Source organism: Paramormyrops kingsleyae, chromosome 21 (genome assembly GCF_048594095.1).
Source record: "Paramormyrops kingsleyae isolate MSU_618 chromosome 21, PKINGS_0.4, whole genome shotgun sequence".
NCBI lineage: Eukaryota > Metazoa > Chordata > Actinopteri > Osteoglossiformes > Mormyridae > Paramormyrops > Paramormyrops kingsleyae.
In genome coordinates, this window is record NC_132817.1 from 2979497 (window position 1) to 3007373 (window position 27877).

Sequence of the window (27877 nt, forward strand, 5' to 3'; positions counted from 1 at the left end):
TCTGATAAGACTGGCGGCCATTGTGAGACGATTTCACATGGAAGAACGATCGGAGATCCTCCATCTCAGAGTCTCCACTCCTCCAGCAGCTTGGAATGCTACCAATAATCTCCAATCCTCCTTTCTCCTTAAAAGAAAGAAAGTCTGCGGGACTGAGCCTCAATGCCGCAAAGCTGACCGGGAGCCTTACACCCCCCTTAGCATACAGCGTGCTGGGTTGCTAGGAATACTGTGAAGAGGGGGACTGCAGACCTGTCCGAGATATAAGTTGCCCCCCCCTGGTGGTTTTTGCCCCTCCCACCCTGGGACAGAGGCGAGGGCGACGGTGAGCCGTGCGTCGGGCTCATCCATTTGTTTCTTATCTCAATCCCGGATTTGTGGAGATACAAAGCTGATTAAGCCACAAAGCATATGGGCAGATAAAGGACACTTAGGTAATGTGCTTAGACAGCCTCTCTGGCAGCGCAAAGTCAGCCGCTTTCTCTCTGCTGCTCTAAATACGTTTATTATTCATCTCTTTGCAAAACTGCTCTGTTGAACAGAAGGCGTATTTTTTTTGTGGGGGGGGGACTGGTGGGAAAAAGAATGGAAAGAGAGGGCTCTGTCAAGGAAGCCTGAGGGGCGTGTGAAACCCATACCTATACACACCAAACCTATACACACCAAACCTATACCTACTATACCTATACACACCATACCTATACACACCATACCTATACACACCAAACCTATACACACCATGCCTATACACACCAAACCTATACACACCTTACCTATACACACCATACCTATACTTACCATACCTATACACACCATACCTATACACACCAAACCTATACCTACCATACCTATACAAACCATACCTATACACACCATACCTATACACACCAAACCTATACACACCATGCCTATACACACCATGCCTATACACACCATACCTATACACACCATGCCTATACACACCAAACCTATACACACCATGCCTATACACACCATACCTATACACACCAAACCTATACACACCATGCCTATACACACCATGCCTATACACACCAAACCTATACACACCAAACCTATACCTACTATACCTATACACACCAAACCTATACACACCATACCTATACACACCAAACCTATACACACCAAACCTATACACACCAAACCTATATCTACTATACCTATACACACCAAACCTATACACACCATGCCTATACACACCATACCTATACACACCATGCCTATACACACCATACCTATACACACCATGCCTATACACACCATACCTATACACACCAAACCTATACACACCATGCCTATACACACCATACCTATACACACTATGCTTATACACACCTTACCTATACTTACCATACCTATACACACCTTATCTATACACACCATACCTATACCTACTATACCTATACACACCATGCCTATACACACCAAACCTATACCTACCATACCTATACAAACCATACCTATACACACCATACCTATACACACCTTACCTATACACACCATACCTATACACACTATGCTTATACACACCTTACCTATACTTACCATACCTATACACACCATACCTATACACACCATACCTATACCTACTATACCTATACACACCATGCCTATACACACCAAACCTATACCTACCATACCTATACACACCATACCTATACACACCTTACCTATACCTACTATACCTATACACACCATGCCTATACACACCAAACCTATACACACCATACCTATACCTACTATACCTATACACACCATGCCTATACACACCAAACCTATACCTACCATACCTATACACACCATACCTATACACACCATACCTATACACACCATGCCTATACACACCAAACCTATACCTACCATAACTATACACACCATACCGATACACACAATACATATACCTACCATAACTATACACACCATACCGATACACACAATACATATACCTACCATAACTATACACACCATACCGATACACACAATACATATACCTACCATAACTATACACACCATACCGATACACACAATACATATACCTACCATACCTATACACACCATACCTATAACTACCATACTTATATAGACCATACCTATACCTACCATAGCTATACAGACCAGACCTATACACACCATACCTATACCTACCATACCTATACCTACCATACCTATACACACCATACCTATACCTACCATACCTATACACACCTTACCTATACTCACCATACCGATACACAAAATACCTATACCTAGCATACCTATACACACCAAACCTATACCTACCATACCTATACACACCTTATCTATACCTACCATACCGATACACACAATACATATACACACCATACCTATACCTACCATACCTATACACACCATACCTATACACACCATACCTATACCTACCATACCTATACACACCATACCTATACCTACCATACCTATACACACCTTATCTATACCTACCATACCGATACACACAATACATATACCTAGCATACCTATACACGCCATACCTATACCTAGCATACCAATACACACCTTATCTATACCTACCATACCTATACCTACCATACCTATACACGCACCATACCTATACCTACCATACCTATACACACCATACATATACCTACTATACCTATACACAACATACCATACCATACATTTTTTGCAAGTTTTGGGAGGAGTAGCATGTCCTGTCCCTTTATGTAAATTTAAAAGAAAAAGAAAAAAATCTATTAAATACACTTTAATTACTATTACAGATGGGTATGGGCGGTCTAATTTCGAAAAGATAGAGTGTCATAGGTAATGTTTTCTCAAATTTATTTTATCATTGTCAGAGCAGCAAGCTGCTTCGGCCGAAAACAGTGCATTTTACAGATAATTTCAAATAAAAGGCAGGGCTGCCAACTTTGGTCAGCTGGCTGGAGTGAGATTTTCAATTCGAGAGAAGTCTGCACGCGTATTTACATGTATGTAACAGTTTTATTATCTTTTAAATAGTCATTAGGGTTTGCAAACTACTCCAACGCTTTTGATGTCGCCAATTTCAGGTTTATAATGGAATAATATATACAGTGGTACCTCAGTTCTCTAACTCATCAGAATTTAAATTTCTTAAAAGTTGAACCAACCAGTTCGGAAAAAATTACCTAGTACTCGATCTGAATCTCAGAAGTCAAACCGTGAACGCCGACCTAAGATAACTTGTATGCACGGGGAAATGAGTCACATGGCATGTCTCTCAGCGGAAACAAAGGGTAACCCTTCAGTCTCAGCCTCGCATTCGTTGTGATAGCATCGTGCATGTTTACACAAGCTGAATACATATATTTAGACAGTAAAAATATATTTAGACAATGATAGACAGTAACAGTAATTATTATTATATAATAAAATACATTTTAAAATAAAGATTTCTTATTAATTATTTTAATATTAATAATAAATAGTCCAACTTATCTGTGGACTTGTTGCTATGGAGTTTTATACATAAAGCATGGCGCGTTATGTGTTATCAACTGATATTGCTAACAATGGCAATTAACCGGGCTAGAATTGGATTTCATGACTAGTCGGATTATTTGTCGGATTTACAGTAGTTTGGGCTAATTGTAAGTGAATGCAGATACAGACCATTTAAACTGAGGTACCTTAAATACGACAAGTTGTTCGGCTAAGCAAAAAATCTTACTTTTTGATATGGGTCCATGGTATTGCCCTTCTGTGGCAGATGGAATGCATCCGACTCGTGTTCAAGATGTTCAATAAACATGTTAAGTGTATATATATTCCCTTTTTTCTTGAGTCTGTTTGCTCATGCAAAATGAATTGTGATTAATATAGATTAAAAATGAATGATATTTAATCATGATTAATCTAAATTAATCCACAGCAACCCTGTGATTAATCTGATTAAAAAAATTTAATCGTTTGACAGCACTAATAATAAACCATTTTAATTATAATAATATTGTCAAGCCTAGCGGGGACAGAATGGAGACAAAGGCGCAGATGTCAGGGTATCAGGGAATACGGGGTTTAATTACGGGTAAGGCAGGCAAAACGCAGACGGACAATACAATGACCGGACTGGGGAAACAAACTGAAATGCGGACGAAATACAGAGGACTCATGACAACAACCAGAAAAAGCTGATCACACGGGGTTAACGAGGGGGCGTGGCACACGGAAGGAGCGGAGGATGGAGGCAGGACACATTGGTTTTTTTTTTTACTTTACACATTGTTTGGGTACATTTATTTTCTTACTTTACAAATTACTGTTTTGATAAATGTCTTTAGATGTGTTTAGTACAGTATATGTTTTATCTGGTTCATTTTGTGTTTAAATGCTAAAAAAAAAAAAAACATATTTAGGTGTAATTTTTTGGGGCCGGGAACCAATTAATTGGTTTTCCATTTTTTCTTATGGGGAAAATTCGATCAGAACCCGAACTTTTTAGGATTCGATCCGGAGTTATGAACGGATTAAGTTCAAGTTCTGAGGTACCATTGTATTTGACGTAAGATTTCTTTGGTGAGCGCGAGTCTGAAAGCTTGAGTGTCACGACAAATGCATGAGAGTTGGCAGCCCTGATAACGTACGTTTTGTTGATTTGTTTGTAGCATTTCATAAAATACTGCGTTTGAAAACTTTTAATTTTTACGATTCCAGGACAGAGCAGCCACTATGATAGGAACATTACAGGGTTTTGGCGGAGGGATTAGATTCACTGCCGTTATTAGCGCAAAGAAAAGGGCTGCATACTAGTGATGGGTCGTTCTTGAACGATTCGTTCATTTTGAACGAATCTTTAATGTGACTCGGGAAGAACGAGTCGTCTCGTGGGAGTGATTTGTTCAATCGCGGATGCGCATTTGCGCAACTTCCTATAGTTTCTGTATTGGAATTATTGGTTCACCTGTTTCCAGTCTTCGGGTTTTTCGAGTTGTTCGTTCATCACGTGACCACCCCATAAGCTTAACTTATGCAGTCTGAGCCGGAAACAGAATTGATTAGTTCATCTCTCGAGTCTTCGGGTTTGAGTCGTTCGTTCATCACGTGACAGCCCCATAAGCTTAACCTATGCAGTCTGAGCCGGAAACAGAATTGATTAGTTCATATCTCGAGTCTTTCGAGTCGTTCGTTCTTTTGTCACGTGACCACTTACCGGCTCAGTACCTCAGTCAAATACTAACGTAAAATTCCATTTGTTGTATGTTGGATCATATTTAGAAATTATCAAAAATATCTAAAATGCATTTTCTTATAAATAAAAAAGGTCAGTCAATTTCTGTCACTATGATTTTGTTACTGTTTCTTGAGGATCTGTGGTGTGTTATTTTATAAATAAATAATCCTGTTGCAAATAAATTATTGATTAATTTGCCCTTTCATTGTCTTTGTCTATCAGTAAACAAACACTAGGCTATATAATAAAATAATCCAAGCCTACAATTACAAAGTACTTATAGTTAATAATCGTACACTATTCTATAGCAGTGTTCATTTTTACTCCAATTTTGAGTTTCCTGGTATAATAGTTGTTTTTCCTATGCAGACTTAACATATTGATCTAATATTTGTATAAAAAGATTGGTCAAATAGGACATAATGACAAAGTAAAAGCAAATAACATTTTGAATTTGAATGATTAAGGTTAGTTTAAAATATTAAGGTTATGATAACTTAAACTAATTAATAATAATAATAAGAATAAGAATAAGAATAAGAATAATAAACTATGCACCCGTTTGTAAGGAAGGTTGTAAATTAGTAACTAATTTCTATATCCAGTGCTGTCACGTCACATAACATAAGAAAGAACGACTCGAAAGACTCGAGGAATGAACTAATCAATTCTGTTTCCGGCTCAGACTGCATAGGTTAAACTTATGGAGCTGTGACGTGATGAACGAACGACTCAAACCCAAAGACAGGAGAGATGAACTAATCAATTCTTTTTCCGGCTCAGACTGCCTTGGTTAGCTAATTGGGCTGTCACGTGATGAACGAACGACTCAAACCCGAAAACTTGTCAGATAAGAGGCGAGGTGAGCAAATCATATACTAAAGACCCAGGTAAACAATGAATTAATATTTTCTGTTTCTTATAGCATTATAGTTTTGTCGTTTGTAGTGTGATCAACATTTGTGTAACTGTATACGCAGTAGATGTGTTAGGGACGGAACTTAACATTTCAATTATATTTTGCTAAAATGAACGAAATGACTCGAAAAAAGATTCATCCATTTTGCTGAACGAGACTGAAAGGTCCGAGTCGGTAAAATGATCCGAACTTCCCATCACTACTGCATACGCTGAAGTACGTCTCGCTTAGAGGTTAAAGGCATTTGATGTTCATTGGCTTGAAAAACGGGCGGTTCTAGTGTTAACTGGGTAGTTGGGCCGTTTACCACGCACCTTGCATTAAGGTAACGGCGCATATGTGCTGCTTTAGCAAATATATTTCCTTTTTTAATTTGCTGCTATATATATATAACATCTGTTTATTTTGAAAATTGTTAATTTGCTGTTGCAGCACTGCGTCAGAGTGCGTTTGATACAAAATTCCCACAACGTTGTAAATAAAATGCTTTATTTTTTAAATAAATAAGATGTTGCATCATTTAAATGTTGAATTCTCACATTGTTAACAGAATAGTGTAAATACATATCGTGGCAGAAAATCACACCGGTAATAACTATGACACCCTAACCTACACACACCATACCTATACAGACGTGGACAAATTTGTTGGTACCCTTACAGCTCATTGAGACAATGCTTCATTTCTCCTGAAAAGTAATTCAATTAAAAGCAGTCACTTTCTGATTGCACCATCTGCCGCATTTTTAACAATAATGAGCTCCATGGAAGAAGGCCAAGGAGGGCTCCACCACTGACAGAATAACATAAAAAAGCCAGAGTGGAATTCACCAAAATGCATGTTGACACGCCCCAAAGTTTCTGTGAGAATGTCCTTTGGACTGACGAGACAAAACTGGAGCTTTTTGGCCAGTTACATCAGCTCTGTGTTTACAGAAGGAAAAATGAAGCTTGGAATGAAAAGAACACCATACCTACTGTGAAACATGGAGGGGGCTCGGTTTTGTTTAGGGGCTGCTTTGCTGCATCTGGCACAGGGAACCTTGAATCTGCAGGGCACAATGAAGTCTCAAGACTACCAAGGCATCCTGGAGTGAAATATACTGACCAGTGTCAGAAAGCTCAGCCTCAGTCGCAGGTCATGGGTCCCCCAACAGGATAATGACCCAAAACATACAGCTAAAAGCACTCAAGAATGGCTGAGAAAAAAAACATTGGACTATTCGTAAATGGCCCTCCATGATCCCAGATCTTAATCCTATTGAACATCTATGGAAAGATCTTAAAATTGTAGTGTGGAGAAGCCACCCTTCAAACCTGAGACAGCTTGAGCAGTTTGCTCAGGAAGAGTGGGCCAGACTACCTGCTGGCAAATGCAGACGTGAAGTACAGAGATCGCTTGTTGGCAGTGATTGCTGCCAAAGGTGGTGCCACGAAATATTAAATTAAGGGTACCGTCTTTTTTTTCTGTGCCATTTTCATTTGTTTAATTATATAAAGCAAAGCCTGATTTGTGTTACATATGGAATAAACAATAAGGGATGCCATTAAACTGTTGTCAGTTTCAAGTTATTTCAGAGATGGTTGTGTTTTTTGGGGAAGGGTACCAACAAATTTCTCTATATCTGTATACACCATACCTATACTAACACACCATACATATACACAGCATACCTATACCAATACACACCATACCCATACACGGCATACTGATACACACCGTAACCATACACACAATGCCTATACCTATACATACCATACCTATACACACACCATACATATACACAGCATACCTATACCAGTGCACACCATACCTATGCACAGCATACCCACACCAATGCACACCATACCTATACCAGTGCACACCATACCTATACCAATACACAGAATACCTATATACACAATGCCTATACCTATACACACCATACCTGTACACGCCATTCTGATACACGGCATAACTATACACACAATGCCTATACCTATACACACACCATACCTATACTAATGCACACCATACCTATACCAATACACACCATACCTATACCAATACACACCATACCTATACCAATGCACACCATACCTATACCAATACACACCATACCTATACCAATGCACACCATACCTATACCAATACACACCATACCTATACCAATGCACACCATACCTATACACACCCTGCTTGATGCAGCACCTGAGTGGGGACAGGGCTGCTCGTATTTGGGTCCTGGGATCAATTCATTAGTTAATTTTAACTTACCATTCTTATTGTCTTGCATAATTTTGTTTTAAGCACCAGCTAGTAGAGTACATTAAGACTTTGTTGAGTGACAGCCTTTGGTTAAAGTGGTGTGCTATTTCAAAAACTACCATGATATACAGCATTTAAGTGCCCTGTGTATGGAGCAACCATGAAAAAATGCATTCACAGCATCGTAAATCATTGCATTTTCATCTGCTTGGTGGGAATCATCCTTCATACAGGACTAAACAAACCCAGAAGTCATGAAGTATATGAGAGTGTGGAAGTCTGAATACAAAAGCCTATAGTAGGAAGCTTTAACGTTTCAAAGAATCCCCAAGATTCCTTGACACATATAAGAAAAAATGTATCATTTTGATTTTTGCATGTATATATAATATATTCCTTTAATGACTTGGGGGTTAATATCTGTTTATATGCAAAAAGACACTAGGCAAGTCCGCACACACTTTTCACCAACAGAAACTCCTAGTTGACGTCTCCTGTTGTCACCTGACTAAAGTGAGCGCGTACATAGAGTGTTTGGTGCCCCTGCTGTTTCCTCATATGCTAATAGTCCTCGAGAAAGGTGCTTACTGAGGCGAGATGAAGCGCAAGATGGGAAGCAGAGGAGGCGGATTAGAGGACGCAGACGATTAGGGCCGAGATGGCCGGGTGGGGCCCAGGAGTGGAAGTCTGGGATGGCTGGATGGGGAATATTAATCCAGGCTTAATGCGAGCAGGACCCCACAAACGGCTCAAGCAAACAGGGCTTAGGCAAGGCCAAGCCTTGAGAAAGTCCTAAATCTTCACATTAGCTCCCTGCGTTTCTACAGCTGAACCCATAAGCTCTTTTTCTAAAGGATAGCACAAACAAATGCCCCCCCCCACCACCAACCCCACCCGCCTGCCAGAAAAAAAAGCTCTCGCCAGTCCTTCACCACCAGACGCATACACACTCGCGAAGGAGAGGATTTGGGAATCCAGATTGCTGAGAATTTATAAATCCAAGGACCAAGTGGATACAGGAAGATTAGGCTGGTCCTTAAGAGCCACTTCTTAAAGCGACAGCGCGCCACCAAATGGTGCCCTACTTAAGTGTCAGTCAAAGGGAGAGAGAGAGCTGGAAGCTTGCCAAAATTCAGCTGGTGGTTGGGGGGGGGGGGGGGGGGGATCTTCAACAAGGCTTTAAAGTGTGGAGCCAGTGTCCTGATGAGGTGAGGTGGAGACGAGACAGTAACCCAGAAGCAGGAGCCTGTAAACAAGGCTGACGTTAATATCCAGAGAAAGGGATGCATTAGGCTGTAGTGTTTAATCAAACACAGTGTTAGCTTAGCCCCTCAGCTCGTCCACTGCAGAGCTGCTCAGGAACCGGATCAGGGAGCTCTTAGCCTAAGGAAGCTAATTATAGCCGGTACACCCGGGCCGCAGGAAATCCGTCCAAAGGCAGATATACCACCTCAGCCACACACGTAAATAATATGAATAATCAAGCACTCTGGCTGCGTACGGGTGTAAATTGAATTCCACGGCACGGAGGCAGAGGTCTCGGATCATTTCTGTTATTCCTCAATGAAAACACTTTTTTTTCTTTGGAAAATGAGAAAAAAACGGCACAGATCTTGACGGTTCACTGGGGCCCCCTGCAGGATGGGGGCCGACTGGGATCACGTCTCTGCTAAAACGGCTACAGTGGGTGGGCCTCGTTTGGCCCCACCCCTCAAAGCCACCGTTTCCATTTAGCGTCCGTTGTGACTGACGGCGGTGGGCCGGCGCGGGAACCTCCACGAGGTCGCCCACTTGACCGCCATTCCTGCACACTGACAACTGGGTCCCGGGGGGCATTTCCAGCCCCCTCACCCCCGCTGCACCCGTTTGCCCGGTACGAGCAGAACGCCATCGACAGCGTGACAGGATGAAATATGCGGGGCGTGGGCAAACAGCGGCAAATGCCAGAGCCGTGTGAGCTTTACCGATATCACTCACCGGCTCATGCTCACCAGATAATGTGCAATTGACCAGCAACCGATAAATAATTCACAGGCCAGCCTGCCTGTGAACAGTATTTAAATGGTATTGATAAGCTGATCTGCAGAACTATATTATGCTTTCAGTGTGTGAGCTCTGGTATTGATTATGGGGGGGGGGGGGGGCACGCTGAAATAGCACAGAGCCAAAAAACGAAACAGCGTGTTTTTCATGGCAAAGCGATGGATGGGAGGGATTTTTGCACTGAACGGCTGGCGAGGAGAAGCGCTGCCAGAGGCTCTGAGCAACAGGAGGACGGCCGCTTCTCCGCGCGGTAATGAAGTCATTGATGCCGGTGTCAGTCTGGGAAGGAGGGGCTCCATCATGGAAATGAAATGCCAGAGCCCATCATTCTTGAGGCACATGAGGGGCCCAAAGCCACTTGCCAGCCAAACAGGTTAAATATGGAGGGCGCCCCACCCCCATCATGCACGCAGGCCCTGTGGGCAGCGGCACCGTGCATCACATTTATCTGCGACTTCCTGGCACCGTTTACCTCTCATCACTGACACAAAATGGAATGAGTGTCAGAAACATACACAGCTATGCAAATGGTCATTTTATTCTAAATAGGATCATCCATCCTTCCATCCATCCTTCCATCTATCCATCCATTTTATAACCACCTATCCTGGTCAGCGTCATGGGATTTAAATTGCACCTTCAAAGCAAATTTCCAAAGAGCTGGAGCAGTGGACAAGAAGCCACAGAGACAGAGGAGTAAGGAACAGAAATGGAAGGCACAGGTAACCGAGACAGAGAAAGTGACAGACAGACCGAAACCAGCAGACGAAATGAAGCTGACAGACAGATACTGAACCTGCCTTAACAGCACCTCACTTCAGTTGAGCACATGGAAACTCCAGAGACAGTAAAATGGGCTGCCTTGACACTGGGAGGGCTGGGGTTTGAGTTCCGCCTCTGCTCTGTGAGTTTGTCTGTCCTCCCCATGCCCCGCAGACGTCCTCCGGGCTTCTGCTCTGTGAGTTTGTCTGCCCTCCCCATGCCCCGCAGACGTCCTCCGGGCTTCTGCTCTGTGAGTTTGTCTGCCCTCCCCATGCCCCGCAGACGTCCTCCGGGCTTCTGCTCTGTGAGTTTGTCTGCCCTCCCCATGCCCCGCAGACGTCCTCCGGACTTCCAGGCCCCGGAGCACGATGAGCAGTTAGAAGATGGAGGGTGGGATTTTAGGCCCCTAACCAGCCTGATGTTTACTGGGACCGCCAGTCCCAGGTCTGAGTTATTGGGAGGGGCTGGCCAGCAGCTGCCTTCGTGCACTGAAGGCTTAGTGTGCCTGTTGCTCATCTCAAAGCATTAGAAGAACCTTACTTAAACCCTACTGGAGATCTGCATCACTGAATTGCTATCTTTCATCTGGTACATGCTGGAACTCTGGCCAAAAACCAGAATCCACAGAGATTCAATAAATACGCATCATGTCACATCATTTAATGCCAGATTTGTACCTACAAAATAAAGGGATTTTGGGGGTTTATGATCTGACTAGTCATCTAGTAAAATATTTATACTGGTATTAGTATTTGTCAGCGAGGACAGAGGGGTGAGGCCGGGTGCAGGAGTCTCAGCCTGCCTTCCTGACCGTGCTGAGCAGAGATCTCAGCATTCGCCCTTCCAGAAGGGCTCGTCCTCTGCAGAATACAGGGTCTGCTCTGACTGGGACACTTGACTTACTCATAAATCTGTTATCAGGTGTTTATAGAGAGCACTGAGTAGAGTAATATTCCAGCAGATCCCGGGCACAGTGGGAGAGAGGCCGCCATCCCACTGCTTGGCGGGGCGGGTGGGGGGGGGGGGGCTATGGGGGCGGGGCAGGTGGAGAAGAGTGGAGATGAGGTTGCCAGTAGCTGTGCTATCCCAGTGCACGCAGCTTCCAGGCAGGGCGGTTCATCCCTGCCGAGTTTCATTAACTTGACCGTGCAGCCCAAACCCGCGGCATTGCAGATAATCAAATAAATCTCCTCACTGCACCACGGATCCTACCGGAAACCTTGGAGAAGCCAGTCTGCTGCTTGGCAGTGCAGGCAGGACACCAACCCCCCCCCCCCCACCCAGCCACCCCCAGCAAGCATCAGGTTAGGCTGCCGTGTGTAAGGAAGAGGCACCAAGCGCTGCGCTAAAGATTTGTTACTGGTACACATCAGAGCAATGCAAGCACAGACCAGCAGGTGGCATAGTGGTTAAAGACCCAGCTTTCAACTGCTTATCCTGGTCAGGATTGCGGTGAGGAGGGGCCTGGAGCACAGGGCAAAAGGCAAGGGTGGAGCCTGGACGGAATGCCAGGCTATCAAGGTGTTAAAAGATAGCAAAGCTTGTTAACTTCCCCAAATAAAGCCCTCGAAGGTTAATGGACATAAAAAAATAAGCAGAGCCGCTGTAATTGCAGCGCCTCTTCCTCTCCCGAACATCGCTCCCCATTTGTACACGTGTACATACATCGCGGGTACGTATACAGTACATAGCCCCAGCAAATAACTAAATTAATCTAGTCTCATACACTTCGGTCACACACGTTATAGCTGAACAAGAAAATTCACGAGTGAATTTTAAATTTAATTTGCTAAGTTTCCCCTTTTAAATACATATTCAAGGAGCGATTCTTATTTCACTGCCGCTTTCCCTCTCCCTGTGATAAACAGCTTTTCAGCATAAATAGCAATTATGAAAATATATATGTGGGCTATATTTACTTCTCGCAAAATCTGAAAGCAGAAAATTCCACCGCGCGCTCAGCTAAAATAAATAAATAAATACAAATACATAAACATGCAAATAAATAAATACAATAATAAGGTTAACTACTCTGGCTTTTGATATTGATATTCTCGGGAGGGTCCAAATTAATAGCACTAGATCGGCTGCCATTTCCATATGTGAAGTGTGTCCAATACTTTAAGTCATGCCGTTAATGCAGCATTTGAAAGAATGTGATTTGAACATCAAACAGTACCTTAAAAGTCACATTTTGCCTGCTCCTGCTTCAAAAGTTTCCGTAAGAAATATGCAAACTTACGGTGGGCTTCCTCCTCTTGTCAGCCGGACTAATTAAATCATCGTACGAAGCTTCGCTCCATTAAATTAAATTTAAGCTGCACTGTTTGATGATACGGGACTTGGTAATATGAGATCTAAGAGAAAGACTAAGGCGTAATAAGGCTTTCTGAGATAATTACCCCTGAAATAGGTTTTAAAGGACGGGGGAATCATGTTCAATTCTTTTAGCAAAATTTCAAAGACGAGCTTAATCAGATTTATGAAGATTAACATCGTTCTAAATATGCGCGCTTTGTAATACACTTTGGGGGTACATGGAAAATTGTACTGTAGGCATTAAATACTAAACGCATTCATGTAACATATGTCTTACAAATGCCTAAACACGGTCATAATTTTAGTGCATCACAGAAACGTTCCGTCTGACTACAGGATTCAGACAGTGAAGAATACAGCTATAAATGTAGGATGTATATCCTGCCGTCTTTTTTATAGACAGAGGAGGCTGCCATGCAGAGGGAAACTGGGAAATAGAGGGTAGAAGGAAAGGCAGTTTCAAAGCCCCCCCAAAATGTGCCTCCCAGAATCATCTGCCAAGGCAACTGCCGAACAGCAACATGAAGTCCAGGAAGCACGTCTGTGAGAGAAGCCTTCTCACCTCCCCATCACACCTCTCCACAGTGAGCCTGCACTCTCCTGCAAGCACCCCCAGAGCCATCCTGCCACAACCCCCCCCCCCACCTTGTGGGTGTGTTTCCATGCACCAGTCAGCTCAACAGCTGGTGCTCCGCGTTGGGCCTCGCCCTTCAAATCAAGCCTCAGGCTGCGTGGGAGTGACCAGGCCTCACTGCCCGATCAGCTCCTCCCAAGACAACCCTCATCAAGACAGCGGCTCCAACAAATCAATCTTCTCCTGACAGTTCATTTAGACTGAATTAATTTGGAATTAGAAGCCATTATGGCAATTGGCAGGCACTGATATTCCCCAAATGCTAGCCGTTATCCGCACTTGAGAAGGCACAGACTCCGAATTGACCAGATAAGGCTTTTCCAGCCACGGCATAAAGCTGAATAAGTGGTTTGATTTTTAGTTTAACCAAGTCATCATTACTGTTAATCAACTAAAAGAATGTGTAAGGAGTTTTTCTGCGTTTTTGTCACGAGACTCAATGTGGTCAAATCCTGTTTTTTAATGAATGTTTAAGCTCCATTGATTCACTGTCTGTCAAGTCAGGCAGTGGAAATTTTTTACAAATGAACACAAAAGCATCACTTGTGACCACATTATCTGTGTATATCTATATGTTCGTTGCTGTCCATGCTCCCAGATGATGGGCTCCTGATTTCTGCTGGTAGATCCTGGACTGAATGATTCCACAGTGCAAAGATTTTATTTAACAAAATGATATAACTTAATGTGAATATTTTATTGTGCATTAACTGTTGAAAATTAGGTGAGTATAAGTAGCATGTTTACAGTTAAACAAAGTCAGTCTCAAATGGAAACAGCTGAGCATATGTGCTGCTCGGCGTTCGAGGGCCGTGTTAGGCTAACGCTCGTAACCCGCTCAGTGTTCGAGGGCCACGTTAGGCTAACGCTCGTAACCCGCTCAGCATTCGAGGGCCGCGTTAGGCTAACGCTCGCAACATGGTTGGCGTTCGAGGGCCACGTTAAGCTAACGCTCGCAACATGCTTGGCGTTCGAGGGCCGCGTTAAGCTAACGCTCGCAACATGCTTGGCATTCGAGGGCCGCGTTAGGGTAACGCTCGTAACCCACTCGCTGTTTGAGGACCGTGTTAAGCTAACGCTCGCAACATGCTCGGCGTTCGAGGGCCGCGTTAAGCTAACGCTCGCAACATGCTTGGCGTTCGAGGGCCGCGTTAGCTAACGCTCGCAACATGCTTGGCGTTCGAGGGCCACGTTAGGCTAACGCTCGTAACCCGCTTGGTGTTCGAGGGCCGCGTTAAGCTAACGCTCGCAACATGCTTGGCGTTCGAGGGCCGCGTTAAGCTAACGCTCGCAACATGCTCGCCATTTGAGGGCCGCGTTAGGCTAACACTCGTAACCCGCTCGGTGTTCGAGGGCTGCGTTAGGCTAACGCTCGTAACCTGGTCACTGAGAAATAAAGGATGCTGGGTACAATGCAGCCATGAGCAGCGGCGGAAAGGAATCATGTCAAAGGTCAGCTGGCCTGGGATGACCTCTGCCGCAGAGCAGCCGCACCACTTCCCTACTTAGAGGGATCAATCCTAGCTGCTGTGACTGGACAGAGGAGCCCAGAGACCATTATTCTGCAAATCCGGTCTATTACTGCTGATCCCATCTCACTCTGGGGTCAGGCACCAAGGGAACCGCGAAGCAGAGTGGCTCCGCCGGTCAACAGGTCCCTTGGGCCTTTATTCATCTGCAGGCTTCGGAACACTGCTTTAATGGACAGGCCTTCCAGCACCCCAGAGAGAGGAGGACAGGGGGATCTCCAGTAGAACTTCATCCAGGTTGTCCTGCTCACCCAGTGCTGGTCTCTTGTGATTCGTATCCCAGTGTATGAGTAGGAGTGTAGGAGTGCTGGTCACCATGAATGAGTGAACCAGCACCTAAGTGCCAATGTTCACGCAACAACCAAAGAAACCAAGTTTTCTCTCAGAGAGTCAGAGGCATTAGCTACGACCTGGTGCTGACAAAAGAGTGAGTCAGTTTGATGGGCTTATTGCCTGCTATTCACATGTTCAGACAGGGCTGTTGTTTCTGAGGCTTGCACTGCTGGCCCTCATTCCTATAGCATGCGTCCCTGCTGACGGCCCAAAGAAGGACCTATTAGACCAGTGGCCACGGTGTCCAGGAGATAAGAACTCCACACTGTTAGGGATGCATGGTTTAACCTCTGAGTCACGCTCACCGCTTCAGTCCAGACTGGGGGACACAGGCTCAGCCACGACTTCCGAGCCAGTCAAGGCGAGTCTGGGCTGATGTTGGAGTCGAGGACCCTTGGTGTCCCTCCTCTGACCCCCCCTCCCCCCCCCAGCAGGTTCATGGCCACTGGCCCAGTGTGTCCAATACTGACCAGGAAACTGAGAGGCACCGAGATAGCCCTTGAAGGAGCTTAGCTCTCCACAGCAAACTTAATCTCTTTTTAACGGTATCTGAAGGATTCCCAGAGCCGCTGAATGAGGCGGGGAGGGGGGGCAGGGGGGGAGCTCGCGTGGAATATCACAGCGCCCACATTGCAGCCAAGAAAAATCTGAATATCTGAGCAGCGTGGCTGAGTCCTCGCGCGCCACTACGGGAATTAGCGATCCGGCGGGCCACGCTAAATCCCATCTGCCACCTCTCAAGTGCCCCCTGTCTGTCTTTGCCTGTTACTGCACACGACCTAATCAGCGGAGAAGATGAACAAGGCTGTGCAGGAGCCACAATCAAGACGCACGGGGCCAACAGAGAAGCTCCTCCCTCCAGGGTGATTAGTTAGCTTTACCACCAGAGCCACACTGCACTCACCTATGCCACCCGCTGCCCCCATTTCTGTACATTAAAGTAAAACCATCACCGTATAAACTGGCATGTCAAGCTATAAGCTGCGCCAGCTGGTTGACTGGAGTACTAAATATAGACGAGGTTGTTAAATAACAGATTATTTGTGAGATATTTCGGGTATTAAATGGCAACATTTCAAAGGGACATTTAAGCAAAGGGGAGGAGGGGAGCAGGGCAGGGGGTGTCATTTCGCACCTGTGACATCACCAGCCTGTAAGGAGGTCACCCCGGCCAACTACATGCTATAAGGGGAAAAAGATGGAGGGCGAGGGCAGAGCTTTCATCTCACAAGTCATCATCAAATACCTTAAAAAAAAAAAAAAAACGTAAAAACAGGCGAAACTTCAGTGAGAGGCACAGAGAGGCTAAGAGGAGGCACGAGGAAGGAACCTGAGCCTCACACGTCAAACGGGGGCCACGGCAAATATTAACACTGACGCACGCCTGCGAAAATCCCCAGGCCGTGCAGATTACTGCAGGGGGGGGTTCCCGGGCTGCGGCTGGCTGAACGCGGACTCAACACCCCACCGGCACAGCCCTCCAGCGCCCCGTAGGGTTAATATTCAGAGGGCAAACATGGCCGGGGGGCTGCCCGGTGGCAGGCGTTCCCTGGGCCAGCCTCATAAATTCTCCCTGAAAAGGATTTAACAGCATAAGAGTGGGGGTGTGAGGGGGATAAGAGAGAGACACCCCAAAGAGGCCTCGGACAGCTCCCACCCAAGCCTGCTGTTTACCTTTGATCTGTTTACAAGGCTTTCTTTCTTGGAGGTTAGTCTGTCACGCATTCGATTTTCCTCCCGCCTGGACAAATAACATTCCTCTGGGAAGAGCATGAGGGACAGTAGCCTGGTATTTGTCTTAAGGGGGGGGGCAGCCATGACCAGTTTGACAGCAGAAGCGCTTTTGCTGGAATCACAGCAGACTGGGTGTCCGCAGAGACCCAAAATAAAGATAAATGCTTATAAATACCCAAGATTACGGTAAATGTTTGTCATAATATTGTTCTGGTGTAACTTTATGGGTCTGTGTGGTTTGTATTTGTCTGAATAACATACTAAGAAAATCTGGTATAAGATGGTCAGTTGGATCTGTGCAAAACCCGGAAAGGAGGTGGCCAAGCAGGTATAGCACAGCTGTCTGGACAAGTGTCAGACAGGGCATGTGAGGGGGGCTGCTGTGTGTACAGGAGGGGGAGAGCGAGTACATGTGAGCGGGAGAAGCCGAGTGTGTTTCTGTGAAAGACAGCGGCGCAGAGCGTGTGCTGTGACATGAACGAGGGAGTGAGAAAGAGAGAAATCTGCCAGCAGGTCAAGGCACAAGGCTGCAGGACGGAGGGGAAGTTCATAACAGGCATTTGCAGGCGGGGTGCGACATTCTGGCGTACGCGCGATAATGGAGCCGACACAAGCTGCAGAGGCTTAGAAGCGGAATGGTGTCTATGAGGAATGTTAAAAAAGGCACATTAAAAAGAAGACAAGCCCAGGTGGGGCTAGATATGCATCTATTCAACTGCAGATTGTCTGATTCTGTCATGAACCAGGCAAACCTGCACGACTGAGAGCCATCATTTCCAGGCAGACCACTTCTAGGACCTTCTTACAAAACGAGGCTCCGCTTGATTGAGTCTGAGAGAGAGTGCAGCATGGCTGGACTGTTCTGTCTGACTTTAGTAACAATCTGCTCCTTAGGTTTGTGAAACTTCACATGTGGTCATCCACAGAAGTGTCTTTACCCATTGGATATTTTTACTGACACACGTGTGCCTCCCCCCCTCCCCAGACTAAACCCAACAACCATCAGAGAGTCACCTGGAGCTTCACACCTGACCACTGACCTCACAGGACAGAATTCCGGGCCACGAAGCCTGGAACTAAGGCCCAGATGGAGGAAGAGGAGAAAATGCTGGCTTCTCCTACTTCTGCTGGCCCCGGTTCCTCCTCACACTCCCAGCCAGGCTGACCCGCCTGTTGACTTTGACAGTTTGCTGACGGCATTCATCTAACAATGGATGGTTTTCCTCTCCAGCACTAGTGAGGAGGTGCACTTTCCTCTATGCTCAAGTGCCCAGTAAATACTTGCGGCATTCTGGTCTGCTGTGCTCTTTAGAGGACTCCATGGTAGTTCTGCAGATTTGTATTATTTTTCATTGCAAAAGTATTTCAGAGTGCTGCAAAAACATCCAGCTATAGAGCAGCTAGTTCTGAAACATTCTCATGTATCTCTCTCTTAAGGTTAACTGGCATAGCAGGGGCGACTGAATTTACAATGATATGGAGGTCGATCATCTCAGATTTTCAGCAGGCTGTAAAGTTAAGCCCTAAACATGATATAAATTCCAGTATTTTACCAGGAAGCAGTGAGGATCATGGAAGCTGACCGATTGCAGAGCGGTGGTGGGTGGTAGGCCTTGTCTCGCACACTGTCACAGATATGACCCAGTAAATACCGCTTACACACCCTGGATTTAGGACTTATTTGTCCTTAATGTCTAGATTTTCAAGCATTTACTCAAACAAATCCAGTAACTAGCTGGGAAAAAATCTGCTTTGCTGCTCTTAATCACACAATCTTGTTTGTCAAAAGGAGAAGATTAAGTGCTGCTTCACTGAGCCTCCAATGAAACCTGTTTTTTTAATCGGTGCTACATGCATCAGAATGACTGAGAATTTGGCCATGAATTATCACTCGCGTCATTCAGATCACAGGAAAGACCTTTTACACTCCAGTTTTGGGACAGCCTATCAGGATTTGCCTCAGGAGTGAATCTGAAAATGACCCCCCACAAGCGACAGTGCGGCTCCAGGATGTGAGCCCCAGTCCTGTCCCTGATCTGTGTGGGGCTCCGGGATGTGAGCCCCAGTCCTGCCCCTGATCTGTGTGGGGCTCCGGGATGTGAGCCCCAGTCCCGCCCCTGATCTGTGTGGGGCTCGGGGATGTGAGCCCCAGTCCAGCCCCTGATCTGTGTGGGGCTCGGGGATGTGAGCCCCTGATCTGTGTGGGGCTCCGGGATGTGAGCCCCAGTCCCGCCCCTGATCTGTGTGGGGCTCCGGGATGTGAGCCCCAGTCCAGCCCCTGATCTGTGTGGGGCTCCGGGATGTGAGCCCCAGTCCAGCCCCTGATCTGTGTGGGGCTCCGGGATGTGAGCCCCAGCCCTGCCCCTGATCTGTGTGGGGCTCCGTGATGTGAGTCTCAGTCCAGCCCCTGATCTGTGTGGGGCTCCGGGATGTGAGCCCCAGTCCAGCCCCTGATCTGTGTGGGGCTCCGGGATGTGAGTCTCAGTCCAGCCCCTGATCTGTGTGGGGCTCAGGGATGTGAGCCCCAGTCCAGCCCCTGATCTGTGTGGGGCTCCGGGATGTGAGTCTCAGTCCAGCCCCTGATCTGTGTGGGGCTCCGGGATGTGAGCCCCAGTCCAGCCCCTGATCTGTGTTGCCCCTCTGAGATTTTGGGTTTCCTGTCAAAAACAGGATTCTCCGGTAGACAGCTGACCCTGGATTTCTCTTAATGATGATGTGTGTGTGTGTGTGTGTGTGTGTGAGTGCTTTATTCAGTGATCCACTGCCCTGAACCCTATGATTTATCAGACTGCCCTGAGAGCACAATGACGACTCAGAAAGTAGTCTCTAAAAATGGATGGATGCAAAGATAAGTCTGCCTTGGCTTCACTCAGTTAATAGTCAGCTGGGCCCCTGACCAGCCCCCACAGACAACCCCGACCACCTCCCATGGACAGCCCCAACCGGCCCCCACATTCAGCCCTGACCATGTCCCACTGACATCCCCCTAACCGCCCCCCATGGACAGCCCCGACCGGCCTCCATGGACATCCCCGACCGGCCCCCACGGACATCCCCGACCGGCCTCCACAGACATCCCCGACCGGCCCCCACGGACATCCCCGACCGGCCCCCACGGACATCCCCGACTGGCCTCCACGGACATCCCCGACCGGCCCCCACGGACATCCCTGACCGGCCCCCACGGACATCCCCGACCGGCCCCCACGGACATCCCCGACCGGCCCCCATGGACAGCCCCGACCGCCTCCCACATTCAGCCCCGACTGCCTACCACGGACATCCCCCAACCGGCCCACACTGATAGTCCTGGCCAACCCACATGGACAGCCCCAGCGCCTCCCAGTGGTCTCCTAGGCGATGGTTCTCCAATACATTTGACTCAAGCGCCTTTGGAGACGAGAAGAAGGGTGAGTAGGTTTACCTCTCCCGGGGAAGGGGGAAACCAAGGGCCCCCCCACCACAGCGGAATCTAAATTAATTCATGAGAAAACCTGGCTATTTAGGTTAATCTGTCCCCAGAGAGGACAGAAAAATTGGGAGGGGGGACAGCTACTCTGTTTCCCAACAATAAAAAGCATGGAAGCTGACCGGGTCTGATGGAACCAGCTTGGAGGGAGACGTCCTACAGTTCGGTCATTAACGATGCCTCCTAATTAGCGTGACAAGCCTGCATTCAGGTTCTCATGTATAATAAAGGCAGTCAGCTACAGTGGGACTGTTTCTCCCATTTTCCCAGTTGCCAGCGAGAAGGTGAAGGAAAGGGAAGCGCTTTCAGGAAGCGTGGTAGGTAGCACCAAATGGCCGAGCCACACCATCATCACCATGAGGAAGGGCTGGGCTCCGATGGCTAAGGAGACAGGCCGACCATTCTCCGCAATGCAAATACATTAATTGGAATCCAATTCCACTTTTACCTGGCTGTCCGCCTTTAACCCAGAGAAGACTTAGACACACTGGACTGTGAAAGGGTCCACACTTTATTTGGGGGAAATCATTTACTTTCCCACTGGGGTCTGTGCTGTCAGCTGGGGGACTTGGGCTAATAAGTCACACAGCTAAGAGGCTTATGATCACTTTCGGGGCCTCTGATGGGGGTGCACTAATGCAGCTGATGGAGGCAGGGAAGAATATCCACCGCACCGTCAGGACCCATTTGCTCAGAGCTGATCTCCGGAATATTCCATCCCCATTCAGGAGGTGGTGGGATTTCCCTCCGCCCGCCCCCTACCTCTTGTCCGCCTGGTGCTAATGGCAACCAGCGGGTCTGCCAATCCGATCCCGACTCTTTGCATGGGGTTGGTGGGGTCTGGTGTGTCAGGCCGAGGGGGCAGTGGTTGGATCCCAGCTCTGTGCCTGGGAGATTGTGGGATGTGATGCCTGACGCTGCTGGTGGCTTTCAGGAGTGGGGGTGATGAACGGGCGGGTCGAAGGATCCACAGACCGGGTCTCCTTGATGCAACAAAGGCAAGGGTTGCTTAACGACTTGATGGCACAGACAGTCAGAGGTCCCGGGTCTCAAAGCCAACATGGAGTAGAGAAATATTCCCATACTGGACAAAACTCAGCCTCATGGAAGCCATGCTGCCAGCGATGGGCCAAATCAGAACAGACCATTTCCCATGATGCTAGACGGCGGTGGCTGAGATCACAAGGTCATCGGTTCAAATACCAGGGTTGGCAAAATGATTTCACCATTGGGCCCCACAACCCTACTTTCCCAAAAAAAATCTGCTAAATAAAACGTTAAATGATATCGGGGTGGATTAATGAAGCAACGTATAATGGTCCAAAGGTTCACAGACAGACCCAAATCCCTGCAGTGGAGGGTATGTTTCAGGTTATGAAGCTTTAAAACTTTGTGTTGCTGCCGAGTTTCAGGACCCCTGGCCAAGGTGGGCCAGCGAAGGCCCCAAAAATAACACAGAAGGTATGGAGGTCCTGTGCAGCCCGGCTCGGCCTGTTAGCAGGCGGGAAAGCAGATTAACTGGCTCCCTAAGCACACAGCCTCCGATCTGTCTCCTTAGCTTAAAGCGAACTCGGGCCATTCTCGGGTAGAGGGTCTTAATCGTGAGGCCCCTCCCCCGGCATCGGCGGGAGCGTGCTATTGGCTCCCAGACAGCCACGTCTTTTCGTCAGCAAGGGGCTTTCATAGAGCCCATTTTCCACAATCTGCGGATCAGCCCTGTGCCCGGGCCTTATTTGCCAACAAGAATCCCACCCCTCCAACTCTCCGAGTTCTTAAACACATCTTTAATTCTGTAACTTTGAAGTGGCACTTTGGCAAAGGCACTCAATCAATTATAAATGAAATAATCTCCTTATGATATTAGAGATTTTAAAGTCTAAGAAATACTGGGAGATTAAGGAGCCCAAATCAGTTTTAGCAGTATCTAAAGTGACAGTTGGAGAATAATCAGCAGGAATGGGGAGACATTTAAAACGATTATGTAGATCTGTGTCACTGGCGTATGTTTCGGCAAATCCAGGCCTGATCTGCTGCTAAAGTGGAAACAGATTATTCCTGGCCTTATTGGAAGGGCCTAGGCTCTTAAGTGGCTTTTTCTTGAGCGAAAAAAATATAAATACAAGCACATACATGCATATATAGCGACACACATATATCTGAAGGTGAGAGGTTGGCAGGGCCGGGGGGGAGGGGGGGAGGGGTCTCGCCCACGCTTGTCACTAAAAACAGTGACCAGCATCTAGCACACGTGACGGCCCCAAATTCGATGTGACTTCCACACGATTGCCACGGACACGCCTCTCCCCGTGCCGCAGCAGGAAATATCTGCTGAAGGAAGGCCGGCGTGACACTAATCAGCTTCTGTGTGGCGATTCCCGGCACACGGCTCAGCCCGAGAAGAGCTTTCATCAGCCCGGCCTGCACTGGCAGGGAGGGCACCAGGGGCCACGCTCCCAGCCAGGGGCCACGCTACCAGCCATGACCGTGGCCCCTGGAGTCACGTGACACTGGTAGCAGGGGGAGGGGCGCAAAGGAGGCACTGAGGGAGCAGATGCCAGAGGGTGTTTGACAAGTGTAAATGGGGCCTTGTAATAAAGCCAGTAAAACAAAACAGGAGCGAGATGGAAATCTCCATGTCCTGCTAAATACTCGGGGGGGCTGGGGGGGTTAAAACAGTGTTTATTGGCTTCCCTGACTGACTAGATAGATGAGTGTCCGTGATGTGTGGAAATCTCAAGCAGCCCTTTCCCTCAGTGCAGAAAACGCTGTGAACTCTGACCCTGCCGCTTCCCGCAAGCCCCCCCTTCCCATTCTGGCTTCATAACTGTCCGGCTCCCGGCTTACAGGCTCCGCTTTACCCTCCCTGCTTTTGGCTCCCACATTCCAGACCTGAACAGCCTAAATCATTTGCCTTCGATTCGCTCCGTTGGGAAAGTCCCACGCCTCCCGCCCCAGCCGGCCGCAGGGAAAGCGCGGGAATCAATAACGGGCCGGGCTGCCGGGCTCAGGGCTTGGCCAGGCCCTTGACAGACGTGTCAAGCTCACCTTGACGTTTGCCGTTCTCTAGGCCGTTGCCGGGGGGGTTACCAGACCAGCCCAGGACGACGTGGCCGGGATGTGTCACAGCAAATGGGGATACAGCACTGCGGTGGTGACACTATGATGATGATGATGATGATGATGATGATGACGCGGGGCCTTTCTTCCTCCAGGGAGGGGAGGGGCCACATCACCTGCAGAAATCTCCATATTGAGACAGCGCCCCCAGCAAACAGCTGCTGTCACAGACACACGGTACTGAGCGTCTCCCCAAAAACTAAAATGACATTTCAGACCAAATAACCTTGTACTGGACTGTGTGTGTAGAGAGGAGAGCGGTTTGAGGTATGGAATACCGCCCCCACACTGCAACACCCCCTTGAGGGGCTGCGCATGTCCACCTACTCCACCACAACCCCTACAGAAGCTGCAATGAATTTAAGCATTTTGGGGTAAATTATGGCACATGATCTTTATAAAAATCATAAAAATCAACATGATGTATAAGTCACTGAGCAGCTCTTGTTTGTTTTTTTTATTCCTCCCCCTTTTATTTCCACCAAACATATAAAACTAATGCATGAAATCAGAGAGGTGACTGAGCATCTTTAGACGGGAGCCATCTTTAAAGGCGCCCTCCGTGTGCAGCCGCATCCTCCACAGCCTGCATGCGGCCGGCTTCCCAGTGCAGCCGCATCCTCCACAGCCTGCATGCGGCCGGCTTCCCAGTGCAGCCGCATCCTCCACAGCCTGCATGCGGCCGGCTTCCCAGTGCAGCCACATCCTCCACAGCCTGCATGCGGCCGGCTTCCCAGTGCAGCCGCATCCTCCACAGCCTGCATGCGGCCGGCTTCCCAGTGCAGCCGCATCCTCCACAGCCTGCATGCGGCCGGCTTCCCAGTGCAGCCGCATCCTCCACAGCCTTAATGCCTTTCACTAATAACGTGTGACCAGGGTTGAGGCCTTGCTGCCTTAGCGCTGAGGGTAAGGAGCCGGCGCTCCTGCAGCAGCTCCAGGCTCCGGGGCTCCCTGTGGGCGTCTCCAAGCTGTTAAAGAACACCGGAGTGTGCAGAAAAGCCGCTGCATTTCTGGGTGGGGGGGCTGGGTGCCACGGCACGCTTCAGTGTGGTTGGATTATGCTGACATTTTTGTAACATCAGATCGCACGGCTTGTTTAGGTTGCACGCTTCCACCTGTTCTCCGTGTAATTTAATGTGTCGCACATCAGGACACGCAACCTTTCCATGCACATGCAAAGTTCACGCATAGCGGCCAAGCGGATTCACTGTCTGCCCCTTTGCACTTTTTAACCAGAGGCTGAGCACTTCCCCACCATTCACTGCAAAACAGTAATATCTTGGTGAGACTGCCTGACCAATCTTTAATCAGATGACTTTTCAGCCCAGGAACTCAGGTATATTGTGGGGTGGGGGGGGGGGGGGGACAGGAAGTCAATTTAGCAGCCCTGGCTGATTGACTGACATCTTCATGAGAGGGGTAATTATCACAGCTATTCCCACAGAGGTGGGCGGGGGAATGCGCTCCTCCTGCTGTGTGAGAGCTGTCTGATTAAACACTGTTTTTGTTAAGTGATGATGAAGGGGAACCTCTCTCGGGATAGTGGGGGGGGTTGGGGGCTGTTGTTGCTCATCCAGCTGGCCGCTTCCCCTGACGTCCAGGCCCCTCGTGAGAGTGGGGTTCAGCTGGGGGAGGGGGGGCAGGGGAGGGGCTGTCAAAAGTGCACACGCCACATGACAGGCCTGGTTAACTAGATAAGTTAACCCCCCCCGCAAAACACACACACTCCTGGGATGTGCTCTTGCTGTGTTAATGGCCGGGGAGCTGAGCTGGCAGAACCCCCCCCCCCCCCGCCCCCAACAGCCGGTGCGTCCTGACACATCCTACCCACAGCCACCGCTGCTAACAAGACGGGGCCATATCATTCACCAGCACAGCTTCAGTGGAGGACGTACGTGGTATTAAATTATATATGCAGCTTCTAAATTATCTAGATTTTTCACCAAGGTAAGATTAAATAATTTCATTCATTTAAGAAAATATTAGCCTACACCAGGAGTCTCATTTTCCTGACAGTGTCTGTGTCTGTTGCCTTTCATTCTAATCAGAACCCCTGGTCCAACTGGACTATCCCGTCCCAAAAACACAGCAGGACAAATACAGCCAGCACTTAGTCACATAAGCGACGGAGCAGGTCTGCCCACAAGCCTGAAACCGCAGCCGGTGTGGTCTACACAATTCCTAGCGCATAATATTAGTTCATAAATTCCAATATTTCAGGTAAAAACAGAGAATATGCTCTTTAAATGGCCAATAGACTGCAGAGCAGCAGCAGGCTGCTGTGACAGGCAGAGACACTGAAATCCATTTGCAATTTAAATGGAAATTTAATATCCCCCACGGTGGCTTTGAATTAAGTCACTAATCAATCGATCATTAAGGACAAATAGGTAAACAAACATGTCCATTAATCCGGGCCTCTCTCACGGCCCTGCTGGGATGGCTAGTAGGGATTAGCAGCAGGGGCATGGCCAGCTAAATGAGTCCCACCCTTGCCCCCCTCCCCCAGCTACTGGGACCCGCTGTGATGGCCCTGCCTATCTCTTTACATGGGCAGTTGGGCCCAGCAAGAGTCCTTTCATGGGTGGGGGGGGGGGGTAGCGGAGTGAGGCAGACGCCCCCGGGATGAACAGCCAGACAGGCACGGGTGGGGGGCAGGGGGAAGGGGGTTGGATGGACAGGCACGCGGAACCAGCCCTGCTAATGCTACCTTCGCTAGCAGCACTGTCGTCTGGCCATTGAGGGGACCGGATCCCCCGGCATCGGGGGGGGGGTCTGTACGGAAAGGTCTGGAAGGCGTGGGGAAACACAGAATGCTGGCTTTGCAGGAACGGTGCATCAAAGGAGCGGAGTCACTGGTAGAAGACAGGATGGAGCCCTTGGTGTGGATTGGCTTTGATTCCTAGGGTTATAGCAAGTCTCACAGACATATCTCTGTCGAGCTAGACCAGGTCAGGTAGGACCAGTCAAACCATCATCTAGTCCAACATTACTTCTCTACTCTCCTTTATCCTCTGTGCTTACACAGGACAACAATACTAGAAATTAATTAGCAAATCAGATATAACACAGTCCCTTGTTAACCTTAATGACCAGATGATGCTGCATAATCTCCGTATCCATCTGTCAGTTTCTGAGAACTTGGGTATTTGTGAAGCCTGCAGGTCTCACAGAAGGGTGCAGTCTACCTCCCTCATTAGCACTGATACCTCTTCAAAGGTTTATTGACCGCTCATGAGACAGAGACGGACTGCTATCAGATAAAACCTGGTCACTGTGCTCAGTAAGGCCATTTCCTCCCCGCTTGCTCATTTGGCTACTGGCAGCTCGATTCCTCCTGCTGTGGACACTGATGGTCTGGTCAATCCCTACTAATAATTTAAGTTAATATGGTTCAGAATAGGGGGTCTCAGCTTTTAAAATAGGCTTCTAATATCAGTCTAACTATAGCAGTAAAGTCTATGTCAGACTTGCTAGGTTCTGCAAGAGCCATTATCACATTTCTAAATTTCTGCAGACATTTGCACCTACAGAGTAATTGAATCAGCGGTTATCTTGGGA

At 47.6% G+C, this 27877-nt stretch overlaps 1 protein-coding gene across 1 annotated transcript; it reads left to right on the plus strand.

Moving 5' to 3' along the window:
- Positions 1-693: 693 nt before the first annotated feature.
- LOC140581433 (uncharacterized) lies at positions 694-5584 on the plus strand (the record flags this gene model as incomplete). Its single annotated transcript, XM_072704000.1, has 2 exons — positions 694-1626; positions 5579-5584. Coding segments are annotated over 2 exons (939 nt in total), but the record flags the coding sequence as incomplete, so codon positions are not given.
- Positions 5585-27877: the final 22293 nt, after the last annotated feature.